Source organism: Lepisosteus oculatus, chromosome 5 (genome assembly GCF_040954835.1).
Source record: "Lepisosteus oculatus isolate fLepOcu1 chromosome 5, fLepOcu1.hap2, whole genome shotgun sequence".
NCBI classification, from domain to species: Eukaryota; Metazoa; Chordata; class Actinopteri; order Semionotiformes; family Lepisosteidae; genus Lepisosteus; species Lepisosteus oculatus.
The window spans coordinates 36764440-36787699 of NC_090700.1; the positions used below are offsets into that span (position 1 = coordinate 36764440).

The 23260-nt window shown below is 44.4% G+C and overlaps 1 protein-coding gene across 5 annotated transcripts; it reads right to left on the minus strand.

Annotated features, from left to right (window-relative positions):
* Positions 1-3167: 3167 nt before the first annotated feature.
* cry4 (cryptochrome circadian regulator 4) lies at positions 3168-22348 on the minus strand. Of its 5 annotated transcripts, none has more exons than XM_015342529.2 (11): positions 22191-22348; positions 14820-15271; positions 14249-14365; positions 10426-10576; positions 9590-9730; positions 8882-9052; positions 8334-8474; positions 7196-7347; positions 6759-6856; positions 5750-5860; positions 3168-5055 (listed from the first exon to the last, which is right to left on the minus strand). In XM_015342529.2, the coding sequence occupies exons 2-11, from the start codon at positions 15230-15232 to the stop codon at positions 4856-4858; spliced, it is 1695 nt and encodes a 564-aa protein (XP_015198015.1). In that variant the 5' UTR covers positions 15233-15271; positions 22191-22348; the 3' UTR covers positions 3168-4855. The 5 variants fall into 5 exon arrangements, with proteins under 5 accessions (XP_015198015.1, XP_006628580.1, XP_015198014.1 ...); XM_006628517.3 differs by lacking the exon at positions 22191-22348 and adding an exon at positions 21854-22181; XM_015342528.2 differs by lacking the exon at positions 22191-22348 and adding an exon at positions 18579-18930.
* Between the last annotated feature and the right edge of the window lie 912 nt (positions 22349-23260).

A 23260-nucleotide genomic window follows, 5' to 3' on the forward strand; every position in this document is an offset into this window, starting at 1 on the left:
TCAAACTGTATGACTAAAATCTCATTCAAGATAGTAGTAATAAAAGGATACATAGCCTTTTATACTCAAACATTAACTCACTGAGGTCTGAAAATAAAAATGTTTTTTATTTTTCTATGGATATCATACAAAATAAGTAAATGTCTTCTTAATTCAATTCTGAAAAAAAAAACGGAGCAAAAAACCTTTTTATTTTAAAAACAATTTGGAATGTTACCTATGCTTATTTTCATAACCAATATAATAAATGATCAACGGATTTTCTTTGTGTTGGTACAGAGATAGGAGACAAACAAGACAGGAGCACTGCTGAACTCAGGGTTCGTCATTAATCAACAGCCACCTTAGGTTCCTTATTGCTTAAGACTCAAGTTGTTTTTAGTCTTGCCCTAGACTCTAAATAATAGTTGCCAGGCCTTTTTTTCCCCAATGGTGTCAACACTGTAAAAACTTGATATCTTGTAAAATATATATATTTATTTCATACCACTGCTGTTAGAGCAATTCACACATCTGTTAAGATTACATTATAATTAAAGGCGTTACTTCAGAAATTTACTTTCAAGGTGCTGTTGTAAAAAAAAACATTTGGATATACAGCCAGAAGCAACAATGACCAGGTGTCAGGCCAACCTATAGAGGAAAGAAAAAGTCTACACCCTTATTGAAATTGCAGGTCTTTGTGCTGTAAAGCCAGAATTTAAGAAAAATCATGTCAGACATTTTTCCATTTTTAATGTGACCTTGCAACCAACAAAACAAGAGAAAAACAAATAGATAATTATTAGGAAGAATTATTGAAATTAAAAAACCTACAGCACCCTGGTTGCATAACCCCCCCCCCCCAAACTAATACTTTGTGGAAGCACCTTTTGCATTTATTACAGCAGTAAGTCTTTGTGAATAAGTCTCTATTAACTTTGTACACCTGGACTTTGCGATTTTATCCCACTCTTCCTTGCAAAAAAGTTCAAGCTCCTTCAGATTGCCAGGGGATCTCCTGTGCACAGCCCTCTTTAGGTCATTCCACAGGTTTTCTATGGGATTGGGGTCTGGGCCATTCCAAGACTTTGATCTTCCTTTTCTGAAGCCATTCTTTTGTTGACTTGGATGTGTGCTTCGTGTCATCATTATGTTGGAAGGTGAAATTCCACTTCATCTTCAGCCTTTCGACAGAGGCCAGCAGGTTCTGTGCCAAAATATCTTGATATTTGGAGCTAGTCATTATCCGATCTATCTTGACTAGAGCCCCTGTCCCAGCTGAAGAGATGCAGCCCCAAAGCATGATGCTGCCACCACCATGCTTCACAGTAGGTGTGGCGTTCTTTGGATAATGAGCGGTGTTGTCTTTGTACCAAACATATCTTTTAGTATTAAGGCCAAATAGTTCAACCTTTGTCAGACCATAAGACATTTTCCCACATGGTTTGGAGTGATTGAATCTATTTGTTTTTGCAAAATGTAGACAGGCTTGGCTTCTTTTTTGTGAGAAATGGCTTCCATCTTGCCACCCTACCCCATAGCCTAGACGTGCAGAATACCAGATAGTGTCATCACATGCAAAGAGTGACCAGTACCTGCCAGAAATTCCTGCAGCTCCTTTAATGTTGCTGTAGGCCTCTTGGTGGCTTCCCTGATAGGTTTTCTTCTTGTCCTGTCATCACCTTTGGAGGGTAATCCTGATCTCGGCAATGTCCCTGTGGTACCACGTTTTTTCCACTTAATGATGATAGTCTTCACAGTGCTCCATGGTACATCCAACGCCTTTGATATTCTTTTATACCCCTCTCCTGATCAGTGCATTTCAACAATAAGATCCTGTAGATGTTTTGTCAGCTCCTTCCAGACCACGGCTATCCCAGTAGGATGCAACCACAAAAGTTTCAAGGAAATCAAGGACAGAACAGTCACCAGCTTTATGTTTTTGGGAATTCACATTTCTAATGAACTACCCTGGACTGTGAACACAGACATTATTTTGAAGAAGGCTCAGAAGCGCCTCTATTTCCTGAGGTGCCTCAAGTGATGGGGGATGCCAGTTCCTGTGTTGGTGAACTTCTACCGCTGCACCATTGAGAGTGTCCTCACCAACAGGATCACTGTGTGGTACGGCAACACCTCTTCTCGAGAGAGAAAGGCACTGCAGAGAACAGTAAATGTGGCCCAGAAGATCATCGGCTGTGGTCTCACAGAGATTAAACAGATCTACGAGGACCGCTGCCATGGTAGAATTCTGGCCAGCACAGAGGACAGTCACCACACCCAGTATGAGCTCTTCACCCCACAGCCCTCAGGCAAAAGATACAAGAGCAAACAGACACTTACCACCAGATTCTTAAATAGCTTCTACCCACAAGTAGTGCGATTGGCAAACAGATTTGGCCACGCCCCTCGGACCACACCTACACCATCTACCTCATTATAATTGTATTTATTGCACATCTGCAGTCAGTGTTTACATGTCTGCATTGTTTACATTTGACCTGTTTACTTGTACACTGTCTACTGTTTGTTTTGATATTGTCTGCACTTTGTGTTTTACACTTTTTTAACAATCTAGAGACTTTCAGAAGTAAGAATTTCATTGTACCAGTACATGTACTGGTTACATATAGGACTAAAGTTCAAAGTTCAGTCTAGCAAACCTAAACTGCATTAAGTGTCAACTTATACTAGATGAAATTTGATTTGCTTTTAATTTTATTTTTTTTTATGGAGAAACTTTGCCAAAATTGTGTTCCTTACATTTTGCACAGTCAAGATAATGGTTTCAGACAAGACATTTTATTCTATATTAAATGCAGTATGGCTGTCAAGCCTAGTGACCTATGAGCTTCATTTTGAAAACATCTATAGAAATGCAAGAGCTTAGTTTTGTAAACCCAGATGGAAATCAATTTATCTTACATTTTTATTCAAAACAATTAACATTTGCACCCCTTTATAAAGCTGGGTATTTTACTGTTATTTCAGGTGAAGTACCTTGCTCAAGGGTTACAACAGCAATGTCTCAGGTGGGAGTTGAACCCACAACCTTCTCATTACTGGTCCAATGCCAGAACCAATGACCAACACTGCCTCCACAGGATGGACTACATTTGTGACAATGGGTCTTGTATTGTATGTAATATGCAATCCTTTCTGAGCATCCAAGGAAAACATGGCAATTGAATTGATATATTTTATTAGTGTAATTCAAGAATGTACAAAAGCTTATCAATAACAAAAACACTGAATATGGAAAAAATGGCCAATTTACAGAAAGACTCCAGCCATCAGCCATGAGGATATCACTCAACCTCAATGGCAGCTCTGGTCATGGAAAGCCCCCAGTCCAATAGGTTCTGAATGTCACTATTAAATCACCAATTTCTGAAGATATAGAACAAGTCCATTGTTGTCAATTATGAAGGCGATTTAATAAAACAAAATTTAGGACTAAAATTTAAGAACGTTGGCCTTCAAGGACCAGTGTTCTCTTAAATGAACAGATTACCTGTTTGGTTTTGATATGTTAAAGATCGATTTCATCTCAGGTGACATAGGAGACTACCTGGATTGGGGCACTCCAGAACCAGGCCTGGAGACTCTGGTTGCGTAGATCACATTTTTTTTGAAAGGTGGGCATTTTTCAGCACACCTGTTGTAAGTGGAAGCATTTTGTTTTGCCTTGGTGAATGTCCGTATCCTGTTGCCACCTTCCTGAGTCTGCTGGTGTACAGGGACAGGGACCTCTGTACAGGTGGTACACATCACCTGTTCTGCAAATAAAGAATGTCTGAAAACTTGAAAAACTGCTGCATAGTTTCTGTTGCACTTCCTCTAAGCTGAGAAACTGAACGTGCATAGGACAGACTTGAAGCTTGAATTGAAAGCTGCTCGTTTAGAGCAGATGCCTGACAGAACGGACTTGATTGTAACTCTGCCAGAATTACTGCCTCACTGCCTGCATGAAAATGCTCTGCATGGGAGGACATTCAATGTTTAACATTTAGAGCTAACAATGTACTTTGTTTCCTGTGGGCCAGAGAACAGCTGAGGTGGCAAGAGAAAGTACAGTATTTTATTTCCCCTGTATACCATTTTATCCTTAACAGAGCAGACAGAAGACAACAGAGGTTATGGCAAGAATTCTGCTGGCTGTTGTAGTCTTCACACCTACTGCAACCAGCCAGCCTTTGCCAACTTACACTTGGAAGAGGTGTAAGATCCCACATCAGTGTGTCCGGAGCCTGCTTACATCCGTGCACTAATGCTACCAGGACTGTTTCTATTTCCAGGGAGATTATACCCTATACCAACTCTGAAATGTTTTTCATTTTGACATTGTCTCACATTTCATGTTGAAAACTGACCTGCGCTTATTCCCATATTGAGATTGGTTTTGGTAAAATATTTGATCCATTCCATAACTGGTTGAATCCATTAAACCTGAGTGTTGCATTTCTTTTGTGCATCAGTATATACAATTAATAGACATGTACGTGCGTACCAAAAAGGTTCACACCAAAGAAGACGAGACCTCGAGGGAAGCTAATCCATGCTCACGTACATGAGAATGTGACCTGACTTTGCGCCAGGCACCCCTGCATCTTACAACATCCTTCTCCAGCTTGAGCACCCATTTCTATGTCTTCCGATTCTCAACTTCTGGATTACGAAAAGGGCGAAGTGCACAGTTTATAATGACTGTCTACTCCGCTCTTTCTGTCCTCCTTCCCCCTTGCCTGATGGGAAGATTCACAGTGGCAGGATGACTCAACGAGCATGTGAGGTCCTGGAGTCGGGGGGGGGGGGTCCATCCCTTGTGCACACAGGACCCCCGCCCCCAGTGGACTGGCGGGCGGCCCTGTGATCACATGACCTCCCTGCCCAGGGCTGGCAGCCTGAGGGTCTCGCTTGGCCAGCTGCAGGCCAGGGCCTTGGCCTCTCCCTCAGCGTGGCTGAAACGCTTGGCTCTCTCCGGTTTCTCCAGGAAGGCATCCGACCGGTCCGTCTCCGCCTCCCTCTGGCAAGCCCGCTTCTTTCCGACCTCCATGGGGTCGTCTGCCGTATCTGAAAGGGAGGTGGCCCAGTGAGGATCGGCAGTGGCGACGTCGCAAAGTAAAAGGCCTCCAAGCGCAAGGGTGCGAAGACAGATACACTACTGCCAAGTGTTAGAGCCCGAAGTGCTCAACTACAGCCAGAACATCGCATATTGATACGAACCACTGGTTTTACTTATTCAAATGTTTGCCTAATCAGGTTGGAGCGCAACTCAAAATACTATTAAAAAATATACATTTCCTGTCTGCACCTACCTCCAATCTGCCCTAAAAAACCCTCCTCTTTTCTGCCATTTACTCAAGAGTAAAAAATGAACTATTATCATGACTAACCTTTCCTCATAACATTTTTAACTGGAGTAGTTAAAGACCGAGAGGGGGACAGCTTTTGGGGACTGAAATGCAGGGAGGAGTCTGACTTCAGTATGGCCTCAACAACAGGCTCTTCTCTGATCTCCTCAACATGTCTATATTGTTTATTAAAACTGAGCTACACCACTCAAACAGTCAATACTGTTAATATGAATAAGGTCCTAGAGGGGTGGCAGTTAATGTGGAAATATTATGACAGGAATGAGCATATTCATTATTCCTCCTGAGCACAACACAACAGCAAATGCAATGATCATTGGGGGGTGCTGCCATGGTGACTGGCCATGCATCACTTGTCGCTGGTGCCCACATGCGTCCCGAGCTCGACTGACCTCTGGTGAGCTGTGCGGTTTTCTCCTGCTCGCGGCGCACTTCTCGCATCAGCGCTAGGTTGCTCTCGCTCACCTCCCTGTGGTTCACCATGGGCAGAGGATAGTCCTTACCTGGAGGATCGGAGGCAAGCCACTGCGTCAGGACCAACATTGGGTCACTCTTCCCTCAAAGGCAAACCCTGCCATCACCCGTCTTCACCACAGCAGACGGGCTGCAAGATGTTCAGGGTTCAACCAGGGATCCCTGTCTATCAGCAGACTTCTAACTTACAAATCAAGGGGAGAGTTGCCGTCTTCGTTTGATTTGTTTTCCCCCAAAAGACTGAAAACCTCATTTTTTTAAGCCCTTTTGAAACTTTAAATCTCACTATCCCATTCTGCTGCAGTCCTTTGTGCCTACTAGGCTCTTGCTTTCATCTTTATTGAGAAGCTACACCTTGAAAGTTACAGTGTATCTATTATTAACTAAAGGTTGGAGAAGGCTGGTGACATTCTCTCCATCTAAGAGGACCTGGAGCTGCTAGGTCTCAAGCAAGAAAAAGTAAGAACAGTCTAGGTCTTAAGCAAGAAAAAAAAAGAAAAATCAAGCCAAGGAGAGTACACACAGCATTCTTTCTTCACTCAAAGTTCTAAAATTAACACCTAACAGCCCAGTAGGCTACATGAGCTAAATTAGATCCTCTGGTTTGTAAGCTTTATGTTCTTAATTCCCCTTCTGGACAAAATACTTCATTACTTTGGGGTTTCTTGCAAAGAATGGGATGCTATATCTTTATTTGCCAAAAGAAGGCAGTGTTGTTAACTGTGCCCTTACTTTCAACTATCCTGTTTTGAGGATGCAGTATTCTGGATCATGTTATAGCTAACCTTAGAGATTTCAAGTGCAACATGTTATGCAGTATGCAAAGCTAACACGTCACTCAAATCTTTTCAATGTATATTTTTACAGTTCAGGAGGAAGATGTCAAACGAACCAGAAATCCATTTGAGACCATGAAAGCAGGCCTACCGATGATGCAGCCAGCCTCCAGCTGCACTTGCTGGGGGGCAGTCCAGGGCTCATAGATGTACTGCGAAGGGAAGTTCTTCAGCACGGGCAAGTACTTCCTATAAGAAAAGGAAAAGTTAAAGATGCACCATCGTTCACTTCAGCCAAGCACCGGAGACAAGAACACTCAGGAGGACAGGCAGTAGATAAAATGCACCTTATTTTTCAAGTAACTCATTTTGCTTTTATTTCACCTCTTAATTAGAATGGTAATAAGCTGTCCCTATTACCTGACAGCATACGTCATAGAAAAAAATGGAAGCAAAAAAGGCCTGTGCATTTTTACCAGCTCTAAAGCTCTGTGAGGATGGATCCTGGGGGACAGCGGTGACCTCTGTGCATGCATGCCCCCTGTGAACCCCGTTTCTCCTGAATCCCTGATACCTTTCCAGACCCACCTGAGATAGTGCCCCTCGGGGTCGGTCCTCCTGCCAAAACGGACCGGACAGAAGATCCGGGTGTACTGGTGGAAGAAGGCACTGGCTGAGAGCCACATCCAGTTCCCTGCATTCACACTGTAGTCGGCGTCCAGCAGGTGCTCTTCAAACACCTGACAACCAGGAGCACAGTGAGGAAAGCCTGGGACAGATGGAACTACGTCTTCAGAATTCAACCCTCAAACAGGAAATCAGGCCCTTTATTTAAAAATGTATACCATCACAGCCTGGCCCTGCAGGTCCAACAGGCTTGGTTAACCCCTTAATGGTGGCCTGATGCATCTGTTATCACAAAGCTGAATTTCACCAATTTACTTAGCTAAACTTATAAACCCATCCTTTTCATATCTGCTCCATAACCTTCTTTAAAATCTCACCTACACTGAAATTGTGTGCTACGATCTGCTGTAAGACTTTACCTGCCATTTAATCCATTATTTTAAGTTTCTATTGTCATAATTTATAAAAGCTATTAAAATAAGCAAATCTATAAAATGCCAGAGGTAAACCTTAGAAAAAGCTTCCAACATACACCACAGACAGTTAATTGAACCATCACACACACGCTGTGAGCCTCTTCCCTCCTTTGCTACAGTTCAGGTTGTATTTTACTCTTCCAGCTGTGTTCCATCATAGCGAAAAGCATAGAAATAAGGTATGATTAATAAACCTTGAGGGCTGAAGCAATTATGGTACAATGTCTAGCTTACTTAGTTTAACCCTTCAGAGCCAGAATTAACCTCTGGCAGCCTACAATGTAAAGCTGGCCAGTGCTGCAGTACAACAACATAAAAGTTACAAGCCCTTCAATTTATCTGGTCCATATGGTAGTAGCTTATTAATTCAAGGATCTCATTGAGTCGTTTCTCGAAAGAAACCAGGGCACGAGTTTCAACCACATGGCTAGGTAGCTTGTTTCAGACTCCCACAGCCCTTTGGGTAAAGAAGTGCCTCCTATTCTCTTTTTTAAATGCACTTCCACAACATCTTCTCATGCCCTCTGGTTGAATTTCACTGTTCATTCTGAACTTATATATATATATGAGGTCAACCACTGAAATGAGGTTTCCCCATGCCCACTCTACAGTCCAGCCAGTACCTTCATGCCCTCCTCCCAGCTGATCCACAGGTCCCCCCGGGTCAGGAAGCAGGCCACCGCGTGCCGGGCCAGGTGGTGAATCCAGCCCTCCTGCCTGAGCTGGGTCATGATGGCGTCGATCCAGGGGAAACCGGTCCGGGCCTGTGGGGAGCGCAGACACAAACCGGATCAGCTCTTCGCCACAAAAGAGCACATAAACATCTCGTAGCCTTTCCCAGCCACGGGTCAGGGGACCCCTAGGAGAACGTCCAGGGGCTCCCCAGGAAGAAATGTTTCACCTACAGGACTTGTAGTTTATAAAGGCAATCACTCACAAAGTTGATCTATTTCGATTTGCTATCTACTTCTGGGCTTGCCAGAAGTGGATCTGGGCATCTGCAGGTAGCATATCAGTACTTTCCCACTAACCATATTTGCTGCATAATTCAGTTTAATTGTTGAAGTGGAGGCCCCTCATTGAAAGCAATTCACGGAAATGAGGTCCTCCAGTCTGAAAGGCACAGGCCGAGAGCCCCTGATCCATCAGAGCAGCCCATGCTTGAGCTTACTGTCTTCCATCTGTCCAGGGCCTCCTGGTCCTTGTACCAGTCTATCTGCAGGCAGATGGGATTCCCGGCCATCCTGGTGAAGTTGGGGGTGGCTGCAGCCACAGTGTAGAAGAACTCCCTCCACAGAACCTGGCCCTGCAGAGACACTGGCGGCAGGGAGTGGTTCTTGGACTGGAAGGGATTGAAAAGACGCAAAGACTTGACAGTGAGTTTGATACGCATTACAAAACGCCGAGTTAAAGTTTTTCAATATGGCTTGGGTTTACTTGCACAACTGATATTCATTATTGCAGGAAGCTTGATTTGAATACACCATAATAATATAACTCTTTCAAGAGGGAGAGAAGGATTCTCAGAGCTCTAATGGTAGTAAAGGTAAGCAGGTTGCAATTATCACTAAATACAAAATTCAGTAAGGCAGTTATTTAAGGGAGATAATCTTTAGGTTTGCTGAATACTAACTATTTTGTCAAGACGTATAATTTATACTGTACTATAACGGACTACCTATTTGCGAAGAATGCTACAGCGGTTACTCTCTCTAAATTGCCTGAACCATTTCTAACTCTTGAGTCCATAACACTTAACACTTTTCACACTTAAACTGATTCCAGAAGGAACACAAAGCGTTTGCGACCCTGGGGAAATCATTGTGATGTGTGCTCAGCTGCACACGCTGAAGTGACCTGGGATCGCACTCCTCCTCACCTGCGCATAAATATTAGACAATCTGTGGTAGAACATGCGGACAGACAGACAGCCAAGGCTGAAGTATGGACTGAGCCCAGTTGTGCTCGGCAACAGGGAATTCGGGATTGTCCGAGGTTTGGTGAAATTCTCTATCCATCCCTGAAACAGACAGTATGAAAATCGACATTATATCCTCTTCCAGACACTAACATTTTCGCCACAACCATTACTTGCTGGAATATATACATAAAAGAGCATCTGGTGACAAATATTGTATGTTGTACAATGTAGTTATTACATTAGCTCCCAAAACATTTGCAGAGTACCAATGTTTTATGTTTGCATAAATAATACAATGCATCAGCATACAATGCGGGTTGTGCCAACACTGCATGCAAACCAACAAAATGTATACATCAGTCTCTCCAGGACAACACATCATGTAATAAATAGCAATGAACACAACTTTATTTCTCCCTCAATGATTTTACAACCCATTCTGCAAATTTTAGGATTCGTACAGTTAACTACATGATGAATTCATTCAACTTTTAGGATAGAAATGGAAGACTCCTCAAAAAGCATCTAACACAAGGACGACTATTTCACACACAAGGTACTCATTTTAAACAACATGCAAATATACTGGAAACTCGTCCAGGTATTTAAACAGTTCAGTTTAAGACAAAAAACAGAATGCCCTGAGGAGGATTTAAGTGTAAATAAATGTTTAGACTAAAAAGTATTTCTGATAGCCTTCAGTTTTTTAAAACCGCAATGTCAGATGTTTTCCCCTGTATACTTTCCCACTAAGTGGCAGGGAAAGAGCCCCTGCCTTTGTCAGTCCAGTGTACCTGGTTTTGCATGTGCTGCTCCAGTCGCTGCAGACCTTCCGTCTCCCCACCAACCCACAGGGCCTCGGACTCCACCACTATCCCAAGATCCTCCAGGCTAGGCACTCTGTATTTCTCCTCGCTCTCTTCTTCTGTGGGGGTCCTGCACTGACTGATGAATAGTAACAAATATGGTCACTAACTCTCAAGCTTTCTTCTGGGTCCAAGCCAGGACTGTTGTATTATAGTACATTATCCTAATGTACCTATCAGTAATCCACTTCAATTGCTATTGTACAAAAAGGAAAAAAAGTTAATACTACCATAGTTCTAAACACACCTGTTGGTTAAAATAAACAATTTAAGTTAAATTAATATGTCTTAACAATGCAGAACAGCATGAAGTATTAATCTTGAATATAAAACTGTTCTGCTTTTCACATTTGAACAGCCATCGAGGGCAGCACACAGGTAGGGAAAGAAAAGCACCTGAACTGATAAAACACGGAGGTCCCTGTGTTCCTGATCCAGCATCGAACAGATGCTTTATGTGAGCCACACACCTACCATCCAGGAATGCTCTGAGGCTGCACCCTGCAGACCTGCCCTCCTTACTGCTTAAACCTGCGCTGCGAGGCAGAGCTTAGACACAGACCCAGCAGAGAAAACAGCCTGTAAGGCACCAACCGGTGGGGGGGGAGAGAGAAGCACAGATGGCTTTGATCTGGAGCCCTTCGGAAAAAGATTCAATACAAAAATAAAATAAATAAAAGCCCTGCTCTTTCAGAGACATCCTCTACATCCTCTCTTTGATCAGAACAAGCAGTACAGACCTACAACAATGACTAAAGTGCCCTTTTCAGTGTATTTACACAGTGAAATCCGTTCACTGCAGGTGTGAAGAGCACCATGTTCATTATTATAAGCAGACAAGGAACATACCAGCAGAATGGACCACGTAACCTGCTGCTACTTTCTACATACTGTGTGTGGCAGCTCTGCAGGACAGTCAATGTAGATACAGATCATGGCGCTAATTTTCTCCACATGGCAAAAGATTTACTAATGCATATGACAGGATCTATGGTCATTTCAATCTACATTTTATTCCCCAAAGTCATACTCTCAAAAAATGAAGTATGCCATCCAGTGGACTGACAATATACTTATCCATGGGTAAATTGTCCACCAATTTAGGAGCACCAGGCCCTGTACGTACAAATTTCTTACTGGCACGACCGTGAGAGTTACGTACGACAAAGATGGCTCAGTGTGAAGTGAGCCTCTTACAGTGACATTAAAACAAACATGACAAATTTTACAAACAAGAGGAGACCATTCGGCTCATTTAGACGGTTTGGTAGTTGGTAGCCTATTATCCTGCAGTTCACCACTACTCCTCCTTAACAGCTTTTCAGAGCACAACCTCAAAGAGTTAGCCAACTGTGCGGTTCAGGCACAGCTGTGGCATGTGGGGTCAGATCCTGAGTTCACACTGCTTTCATAAGTACCCAGAGTCTCAAAAAAAGCAGCCCAGCGCTGGTCAGGCATTACTTTAGAGCTTGGAGAAGAGACAGCATGACCATTCTCAGTATGAGGAACCGGTTACTGTAGTTCTGACGTTCACTAGCGAGGCACAGTGGGGCTGTGGGGCAGTTCAATCCTGGAACACGAACACACACACACACACACACACACACACACACACACACACACACACACACACACCCTGTCTGCATGCATCCAATTTCTGGTCCTGCTGCTTCTTCATTGCCCTGATCTGACCCATGTCCAGTCCCTCCTGTCTCCTCATATCCCCCTCTTATCGCCCTGCACTTCTCCCCTCCAGCATCCCCACTGTGGACCTGCCAAGCTCAGGACTGGACCATCTCTTCCCTCCACTGCCTGTTCACACAGCACCGTTCAGCCTTCTGACTCTCTGCGACTGCTGTGCCATTTATTGCAGTATTTTGTGCACAGCAAAATAGAAACTTGAGCTAGTACCAAACCACTTATTGTACAACGATGTTAGGTATTGCATTTTAAACCTTTTATTTGTACATGGTGTTATTTTTACTAACTAACCCTTAGAAACATTGAGAACTAGGCCATTGTGAAGTGCAAAATCATATTTACGCCTTCCAAATTACTGTACATGACCAATTTCCTTTTCATTTTCCTTCTAAGGGTTAAAGGCTAACAAAGATGCTAAGAAACTCTCTTGGGACTACAGCATCAGCTAAATAAAAATACACTGAATCACAGGTCAAATGACAGTACAGAATTGTTGTACTGTCGCTCCAGTTAGCATTTGCATACACAGCAGGCAAGCAAATGCTTACTGGAAACTCAGGAGCAGCAATAGCACATGGTGAAGTTCACACATTGCTCATTTGTTTTCAATTTCCATGACCTTCTTTTCAGCTCCAAGGGGGTTTTGGCAACATACACATGGCATATAAAGAGCCGATATATGCAGATGGCCACAAAATAGTCCCCCCCCCAAAAAAACCCGCACTTTTGATAATCCAGCCTCTGAGCAAAAAGATGCCCTGCGGTGTTTTACCACTTTCCCCTTCTCCTTGCGGTTTTGAAGATCTTGCGTGAGAAAGTGGGTCTCCCTGGCTGCACTCGCAGGAAGCTGCGAGTGCCAGCAAGCCTGCTGCTATGACGCTGAGCTGGACTTTCCCAGACCACCTTCGATCCCCCCCGCTGTGCCCAGTTTTGATTAAATGACTGTGCTTCTGCAGCACACTTCAGGGTTTCCTGATCTCCCCGTCTCCGACCACAGGAGCTCTGCGGCAGTCCAAGAAAATAATTCCTGTACACACACACACACGTCTGCTGTTTACCCAATATAAACAGCTTGCAAAGCCACATCTGTTCACTCGTAGCTTTCTTTCCCAGGTTACAAAAACACTCTCTTACTTTCCTGTTTCGCTTATGACTGACTTCCAACACACTCCGCAACAAAATCACCAAAAACCCGAAGCCCTTTCACTCTGAACAGGAAGATACTTGCTAATAAAGCTAAACGTAAAATAGGAGTTACGGCATAAAAACGTGTTCCCACTGCTCTAAAATGAAGAGTTAGAAAGGATTAAAGGGGGATGATATGGCTTGCATCGGAGGCCTTGGCCATTTATTTCTCAAACCTCCGCTACTTCAGACAGCTAAATCAGAAACAGCCCTGCCTGCAACCGCTGTTCTTCTGACAGGCCGACGACTAAATGCTGGGACAGCAACCGGCTGCCCTGGCCTTACCAGGGCAGCAGCCACATCACTCACAACTCCCCACGGGCAGCCCACTGAAGCCCAGCAGGTGTGAGCCTGGTCAGTACCTGGATGGGAGACCTGGGAAAAACTAAGGTTGCTGCTGGAAGAGGTGTTAGTGAGGCCAGCAGGGGGCGCTCACCCTGCAGTCTGTGTGGATCCTAATACCCCAGTATAGTGACGGGGACACTATACTGTAAACAGGCGCCGTCCTTCGAATGAGACGTAAAACCGAGGTCCTGACTCTCTGTGGTCATTAAAATTCCCAGGGCGTTTCTCGAAAAGAGTAGGGGTGTAACCCCGGCGTCCTGGCCAAATTTCCCATTGGCCCTTACCAATCATGGTCTCCTAATAATCCCCACCTATGAATTGGCTTCATTACTCTGCTCTCCTCCCCACCACCACCTCCTGTGGTGAGTGTTCTGGCACACTATGGCTGCCGTTGCATCATCCAGGTGGGGCTGCACATTGGTGGTAGTGGAGGGGAGTCCCCATTACCTGTAAAGTGCTTTGAGTGGAGTGTCCAGAAAAGCGCTATATAAGTGTAAGCAATTATTATTATTATTATTACCGAAAGTCCTCGCGTGTGATCCTCCGTGCGGGCGTCTCGGGGGCTCCCAGGAGGGCGAGCACATGCAGAAACTTCTTGTACGTCAAAGGAGCCTCCCCTCCGTTCGCTTTGATGATCCTAGACAGAAGTAAAACAAGTGAGAACAAAATCGCAAAACCAGAAACGCCTACACCGCGAGCGCCGCCAGTTTCAACCATCTCAGGAGTTCCCGTTTTTCCCGCAAGACCACAGCAAAGGCTGATGCCTACGGAATGGCTTCAAGACGCAATGAGATTTAAACGCTAGTGCTGTGCTCCTCGCTGACATACGAATAAGAAAAATGGGCTGCAATAAAAAGCATTAAATGGGCTACAATGCATGATCTGTTGCAATGCATGGATGGCTGTGAATTCATTAACCCATTAGTACGAACTCCACGAAACCAGGTAACGGACAAGGAACAAAGCAGCCACCAGAAGTGGAGAAAATCCAACGACATCCAGGCGCTCACTGACTCGTTCAGGAAACGAAGGCCTAGAGCTGTGCATGTTGATTTACAGCACAGCAATCAACCAGATATGAAGGTCCATACCTCTGGACATCGTAGAGGGTATGTGCCACACAGGACTGGACACTGAAGCCCATCTCCTGGCCCAGAGCTCGGATGTCGTCGTCCAGGCGGGTGAAAAAGGGTTCCACCTCAGTGTCGAAGGTGACCTGGGTGATTCCCCACTGACGGACCTTCTCCCGCAGAACCTGATCGTAGCGGCCCTCCACCACGTACAGCCGCGAGCCCAAGGCGGCCAGGCTGCGCTGCAGGTCCTGCAGGCTCTGCAGGATGAAGCGCCAGCGCAGGACGCCGCGCGCCATCGCCTCTTCCATGAATGCGCGGTCCAGGATGAACACAGGGTACAGCACCGCCGAGGACTCCAGGGCCCCCAGCAGCGTGGGGTTGTCATGGAGACGCAGGCCCTTCCGGAAGAGGTGGATGGTCCTGTGAGTCATTATGATGTCACTTTGACCCCACCCCAGTGCAGCCAGATGCTACAGGACAGGAGAGAGAGAGGGCGGAGCCAGTGAGCGCCTGTGAATGATTGACATTAATGATAAATAGTAATAAAAAACATTAATAACCTTTAAAACTGGCACTCCATAAAACAGCTGCTTTGGCACAAAGCAAGTTACTAAAGTTCAGCATGATCCCTGATTGTAATCAGTTTTGTATGAAAAATGATAACCACTGCTGAGTACTAAGATATACTAAAATCCCACATACAACATGACATGTGGAACATATCTGAAAGATACCCCCCAAAAAATTTTCTTACATTTTTCCTACAGCACTCAGGTAACAATTTAGGATCATGCTTCATAGAATTCGTCCTTGTCTTTATCATCGATTCCAAGACCAAGCAATCCAAAGTCCTACTTCTTCCCAGAGAAACAAACTTCAGGACATGCGAGGAGCTAAACCCTCGACTGGGATGGAAACAACAGGCCAGCAGTGTCAGCCAGGAAGGCACGGCCCTCCGTTTGAGAGACTCTGATCTGCCGTACGCGTGGGCGATCCAGAGTACGATCTTGAGGCCGAGAGCGTCCCATGTGCCGCGGGAATGTGTGACAAAGCCCCTTGCTCTACACTAAGCTCTGGGCTCACCTCAGCACGGGCAGATCAGAAGGGCTTTAGAGTTCTCCGACCCCGCCAGCTGACTCAGAGCCTAAAGCGTGCTGGTCGGTCAGTGGCTCACATTAGGGAGACTTACAGTAGGGCCTGAAGACTGTGTGTGTGGGGAGTGAGGGCTGAAGGCAATACGTGCTCAAACTGGGATTTCAGAATCCATACAGCATGGATAACGGACTGCAACACAAAAAAAAAACATGCACACCGACATCGCTCAGGTCAGAAATCAATGTCACTCCTCATTGCCCCTGGTCGCACGATAGACCGGACGAAACGAAAATTTGCGCGACAATGACGCTCCTAGTTTCTTCTGCAAACCCGTGAACTACACGCCACGCCAGGTACACACTCTTAATCCTGAATTATACACGCACACAACAGCGCCAAATCACACCACTGCACCTGTAACAGCAATTGACGAATAACCTTTTAAACAGGGCGGACACGTTTTAGACAGCAGTGAATTGTTCTATACGGAGGCACTCGAGTGCTGGAGCCCCGCTATGAAAACAAGTTACGATTTTCTGTTATTTTTTTCCGGTTTACAGTTTGAGGATGCGTCATGCTATACCTTACTCAGTAAATATGAGAACAGTACTAAAAAGCAAAACAAAATTGACCAGTCTCCCTCGCCATCGCAACGAGGTGCACAGACTCGAAAACACTCATTAACCCCTTAATGAGAAAAGCAAATTGCAGTACTTCACAGCCATGACCCCCGTTTCTGCCTGTACTACTGCTGACTGCAATAAAGGGGAAACTAGATAACCTTTTTAACTCGGAATAAAATGGGGTTATAACAAAAGGTTTGCTTAAGACCTTCCCCGAGACAAAGATCCTGACCCCACGCTTCATCACTAATGGCTACTTCTCCACTACCCCCCTTCCGAAGTGTAGCTAATCTACAGCTGCATTCTAAATTAAACAACAAGGATACTCGGGTAGGGACTGCCTGGGTCGAGTTATCGCACCATGGACCGTGCATGCATAGTGCTAAAAAAAAGAAATGCTCGCAACTGGATTTGTAACCCAGGTTAAACACCGTTTGTCCGCAAATGTGCGTGACTCACTGAAGATCGGGTGCAGTCGGCGGAGATTTCGCCTGTACCCCGTGGATAGCACCGAAAACTGTCAGGTATAGAGACGAGAGAGAAGAAACGCAAGTTGATGACTCCTCCTGCCGTCGTATGGCTCTTCAGCTGGGTGAGTCCATTCCTTCGCCAAGTGCCGAATTAGTAAATGGATGCTGACAAGCGCCACTGCAATTCCAAGGACGATCGGTGCGGGGTGGGGAGAAACAGCAAGGCAGAGTCCCCCATGCAATTCTAAGTATCCCCTTTCAAAGCCGACGTCAATATGCTGTCAGGGTACACCAAAGGAGACCGACCTTAATTACTTTTTCTGAATCAAAGTCTGAGCGGAGATGAAAATGCTTTTCACTCCCGAGACCCCCAAGAAAAACAAGAAACACCACTAACCGTGCAAACGCAATGATTTGTCAACAACCTCCACTTCGCCCCCCAGGCATCAAGATTAAAATGCTATTGGTTCAAATCCGGACGGGGATCTGTCAATCACACGAAGGTTTGCTGGGTTCGCCTACTCCGGGCAGTGAGGGTGGGGAAGGAGGGACTCCAATACATCACCCACTGGATGAGCGCCTAAGTGCTCGAACCCTCTGACACACATGATTGGCTAGCTACCCTGTCAGTCCTAACACTTACCCGCCCATTTTCCCCCTTCCCCAAACACCTACACCTTTCTAACCCCAAGGGCAATTCATATTTCGAGATTTGCCATGTTTCAAAGTAGTTTTTCCTTGGTATCAACTATATAGATTAGTTTTTAGTAGTAAAGGCGTTGTCAATATAGAGTAATTAGCAAGCAATTCACAAATACAAATTCTGCTGGATCTTAATATTTAATACGGGGGGGAATCAGCAGACTATTTCTGCACCTGGGTATAACCATTTCTTGAAAATTCAGATTTCGTTATTAGAGGGTCTACGGATCACCTTTGGTTTATCTATAATTTCACCTGCTTTTAAATTCTGAAAAAAACACCACTATTTTCAATTCTTCAGTACAATTCTATAATAGGCACTGGGCAGGAGACAAAGCGAAGAATGGGAGATTGTAGGTAAACGTGACAATAACAGAAGTAGGTCAAAACTGTAAAGTAAGAAAGTAGGTCAGTTTCGCTCCCACTAGTGGCGAGCGAGCGCCGGCGCGTCTCTGCACGATTCTCCGATTTTACTTTGTTCCTCCGCGCCGCTCGGATTCTCTCAGGCATAACCCGAATCCTCATGCACAGAGTAAAAATAGCTCGGCGCCTTATTTTTAGCTCAAAACAAACGACCGAGGAGGACATAACGGTGACGAAAAGAAGCTTCCTCTTTTTTTAGCGCACATCAGTCATCATCACCTGCGTCGTACTCGCATTGACACCGGCTTCAAGACAGTCACCGTTCCTTCAGTCCTGCTGACATTTCTCCCTGCAGCCTTGGAAGGAATGAATCTAAGCTCCCTTTTCTTTCCTTCTACGTTCTTAAAAGTTCATAGATCGCCCCCTCCACTGACAAAGTCAGCGTTCAAAAAACACCTTCTCATCTGTTCTTAATAGGATACAGATGCGCTCTTTTCTTATAAAAAGAAACTCTCATACTGTACCAGAAACAGCAGCTTATAATATCTGTTCCTTTTCTTCCCAGTTCACACACAGCAAGCAAGGGTTTGGCAGGCGGAGCAGTGTGGCATGGGGATCTTGGTAACAGCCCCCGAGCCAGGCAGGTTCCCAGTGAGTCACGTTGCAAGCTTCTGTGCTCAGCCCTAGCCTACCCCCCCGTGCCTTCTCCTACAAACAGCCAGAAACCTGATAGCCCTGGCTTGTGTCCCTCTGCTTATCCCCCTGTTTTGGGGTGGAACCCTCTCAGAAGAAAGCTAGATGGGAAAACAAATCTCTCTCGTGACAGCCCCTCCTTGTCTGACCTCCTCAGAACCACTCAGCAAGACAGTAGGAAAGAGAGCACAGCAAGAGAAAAGTGTCAGAGGATTAAGAGAGCTGTGGGATTCATGCCACAGAGGCTGCAGTGCAGGCGTCACCCTGCTGATCTGCATGGTGTTTAGCAACAACAAACAACACTGGTAACATGGCGAACAGCCGCAGGGTGTCAGTATACATCCCACCACAGAGAAGACGTGCATTTTCACAAGAAGAGCTGTCCTACGCTTAAAGCAATGCGGTGGCTCAAGGCGTTTGCTGGACTAATACCGTCTGGTAAACAACTCATCTCAGTGGCTCCCCTTGAAGCAGGAAAAGGATGCCACGGCTCACAGAAATACGCACCCTTTTCAAAATGCGCCATTGCGAAGCCGAACCGACAACGTTTTCAACAGCTGAGCTGCGCAGTTTTGTTTCCACTGGCCTGCTCTGCGTTCTGCCCCATGCAGACCTGTCACAATGTGTTTACTGTGGAACATTTCTCCATTGCCCCTCAGGTCAATAAACATTCTTCCAGTGCTCATGTATTTCATTTTACAGAGCTGAAGCAACAAGGGCATAAAAATAAACAGGCAGCACAGTGGCACAGTGCTTCCCAGTGTTGCTTCGTAGTGCAGGGCCCAGGGTGTAATTGCTGGAGTGGATGACGGGCTTTTCTCTGGGTGCTCCGGTTTCCTCCCACAGACCAAAAACCATACTGGTAGGGTGACTGGCTTCTCGGAAAATCGGCCCTGGTGCGAGTGTGTGCACCTGTGTCTAACCTACGATGTACTTGTGTCCTGTCAAGAGCATATTCAGCCTTGTGCCCACTGCTCGCTGGGATGTGGTTGGAAAATGGACAGATGGGTGAAGAGCATAAAACCGGGTTATAGTTCAACACAAATCAGAGGGTGCAAGTAGAAACTACATGGCCGTGCATTTAAAACCAAGGGCGTTAACAGTTAACTGCAAAGGCTCAGACTCAGTGCACGTCTGCATTATGCACTTTTTGCATGGTCTACCATGTTGTTTTCACTATTACATATTTACTGTTCTGTTTTTATTATTGTTTGTAATGTACTATCTACGTTGTGTGGCATTGTCTGCTGTACTGCGTACTGTATGTCCCAAGCGATCAGGGCGAATAAGAATTCAAAGGTACATGTACTGTACATATGGCAAAAAAACTCCTCTACTAAAAACAAGAGGCACGCCTTTCCCCAAGGGATGTAGGAGGGTGATACAGGCTACCCAGCCATGCTGCTGAAGCCCAAACTCCAGTTTTTCTCCAAAATGACCTGGATGAGACCCCCAAACAAGCAGGACAGACGAGCTGATTAGCCATATCTTGTTTGTACTGTAACTTCGTATGTTCATATGGGTAAGATAAGGAGGCTATCTTCATACCAACACTATTATTGGTGAAAATATTATGAGATTATGATAATTATCTTTGCTTCTGTTCAATCCAGCGAGTGTCACAACCAAGGAATACTATGATAACCTAGGTGGTTTTCCTATTTTCTCTCCATTAATCCTAGATTCTTTTAATCTGTCTTGCGTTTTTCGTAGCGCAAACCTTTCTGTGCTTCGAATTTGTCCGATACCATCCTCAAATTGGAAATGGTTAAGATGGTAAGAAAAATGTTTTTTTTTTTAAACTGAGACATAAAACGACACAATCTCCGTGCAGAACACACATACCGCAAGCGTTACAGTCTTGTGAAAAAAGAATCACATGATTTAGAGCCGAAATAAAAGTACAAAAGCACTCTGATGTTTGTATAAAACCAGATAGTGAGCCAAGTTACCATAAAAGACTTCGTTTTATGAAAACTGCCTGAGAGAGTCTATGCTCTAATGTAGGTAATTGAATGTATTCTGGGACTCGGGGGACTGTCATGCGGATGTTAAAATTAGAAGTAACCCGAGGCGAGCTTTAGAAAGAGTACGAGGAAATGTTCCGTTGAAACGAAAGCTTGCAAAACAACAACGACCTTTTATCTATAGGCGTCCTGATCTACAAATCAATTTTGAATTCGACAGGTAGAGGTTACATCACACCAGAAATAGCTATAACCTGCGAGCTGTACAGCTTCTAACCCATAATAATATAAAACTTGAAGTCTGATCTTTCTATATAACTGATATATATATATAACTGTATATAAATTATATGAAAACCGAACTAAAATATCAAAAAGGCACTCTTCTAGACAATCAGATAGCTTGTTTCCCTTGGTATCTGCAACACTTTAAGATTTTGAAAACAAACAGCACTGACATAATGGGAAAATTGACTCCACATTTGACGAACAAATGAGCGATTTTCAGATTGAAATTTTACCTCCTCTTGCCTGAGCTAAGGACGCGGAAATATGAACAGAAAACACAAAGAGACAGGTCTTTCTTAACCTTCACGTCTCAAAACGCCAGTTCTCTATGAGAAAAACGCGACTTCTGACTGCTACCATATTGAAGTGATCGTCCGTCTTTTGGCATAGGAACAGCCATTTCTTAAATTCAGTACATTAAATATTTACAAAATAAACCGGTAAACAATTATTTATAAATTGTAGCCATGGAAAATAATCCCTTTCGTGCAAATCAAATATTTGAAGTCACCGATTCCTAGGGGTTAGCACTGCGAAGACATCCGCTGATGATAAATCATTGTGTTCCGTTAGTATTTTGCACTGAGAAGGAAAATTCACTATTTTTTGTACTATTACGCAAACACTTAGGGTAGTATATTTGGGTACTAAAAATCACCACATGAATCAAGCACTGGAAAAGTCCAGTTAAAAAGGAAATAGTGAAGTACCACACAAACCACTGGTCACATCGCCGCGCCAACTTAAAATATCGACTCCTAGGAAAATACACCCAGCATCATTTAGTAAGTGCTTAGACGGTTCTGGTGGACTTTTCAATAAAACTGGCACGTAATCAATTCAAAACTCACCAGATAAACACAAATACCTTAGTTCTTAATTCTGTAGCTAAATATAAGACTTCTTGTTTTGCATAGTTCCAAATATAAAATAAAAATAATCTTCTTTTTTAAAATCAACGTCCTCCCGTATTCTTTCACACCCCTTCGAGTCCTCTTGCGCTGCTGAATACAATCCCAAAACGGAATAATAATTCAATATCCCAGCTGCGAACCGTACACCACTGGCTCATCCGGTCTCCCAGCTCGACAGTGAGGCTCCAGGCAGGGCGCAAGTTTCTCCGTTTCCAGGTGAGACGCATTTCTCACTGTGGGGAAGTCAGGTGCCACCTGGGCTCCCCTAACGTACCTTTACAAGACATGGGCCACAGCTAATGATGCTGGCATAAATAAGAACCCCTCGAATTCCTTTCGTCTCGGTAGAGTCACAGGGAATGGAGTGTCAGATTGTACTAGTTTTGAAGTGTCTTTAACAGTATCCCCCGCCTCATCAGTGTGTGTAATCTTGTGTTCTGCGCTCGGTCCAAGGTCACGTGTGAGTAGCATGGGCACATTCCAGAGCGCTTCTCCTGCTGTTTCGCCCGCTCCCTCCCCCGGCGGGCTCCGATCTCACACAGCGCTGAGAGCACCGAGAGCACAAAGGACTAATAGACTCAGTTGTAATAATGTGTTTTTTAATTGCATAGAGAAGATCTTGTATTTAATAATCGGCTCGACGAAGCCTAAACTATAATTTAAACTGTTGTGGGTGAAACGGTCATTTAATATTTCTACGTCTTACGTGCGTACATTTGTTTGTTTTGAAAGTTCCATGTTAGACATTTTCAGAATGCGAGGAAAAAAATCAACAAAAAAAAAGCCGAAGGGACTGACTTTCACAGTTGTCCTAGACGAGTTTACCTGAAATAGTGCTGGTAGATCGGCGCTCCACAGGGTTTGTGAAACCACGGGTTGTTAATCTGAGTCCTATGTGAAATTGCAGTAAATCAGCACAAAATTTTAAATAATACGGGCTCGAATTGTAAGAGAGACAGTTCAAGTAGGTAGCTGCGTCAGCATCTGTAGGCTGCCAAGGAACAAGTAAAGGTTTATTCCATGTTGGAATAAAACCTTCACTTGTTCCTTTGTAGGAGAGATGCTGTGTGGTTTTACTTTTGTACTTTTACAGAAAGATCAATAAAACGTGTACAATAAGGAATACATTATCTCAGACGTGTCCTTGTTATTTAAGTAGCTATCACCACACTTATACAAAAACATGTTCCTTACTTGAAAAGGTCAGGAAAGCGTAAAATGCATGTTGCCTCTGTTATAGTTATTTTAATGCTTAAATTCAAAGAGGTATACCGTCCCATGATCCATCTCTTCAATATCTTGATGAGGAACGTCTACTTAATTCATTTAAAATAAAATAATTCG

Excerpts from the sequence above, each read along its gene's own strand:
- cry4 (XM_015342529.2), bottom strand. The coding sequence starts at position 15,232 with ATGACTCACAGGACCATCCACCTCTTCCGGAAGGGCCTGCGTCTCCAT. Across the intron at positions 14,366-14,819 it reads ACCCTCTACGATGTCCAGAG|GATCATCAAAGCGAACGGAG; the intron begins GTATGGACCTTC and ends ACTTCTGTCTAG. Across the intron at positions 10,577-14,248 it reads ATCACACGCGAGGACTTTCG|TCAGTGCAGGACCCCCACAG; the intron begins GTAATAATAATA and ends ACTATTCATCAG.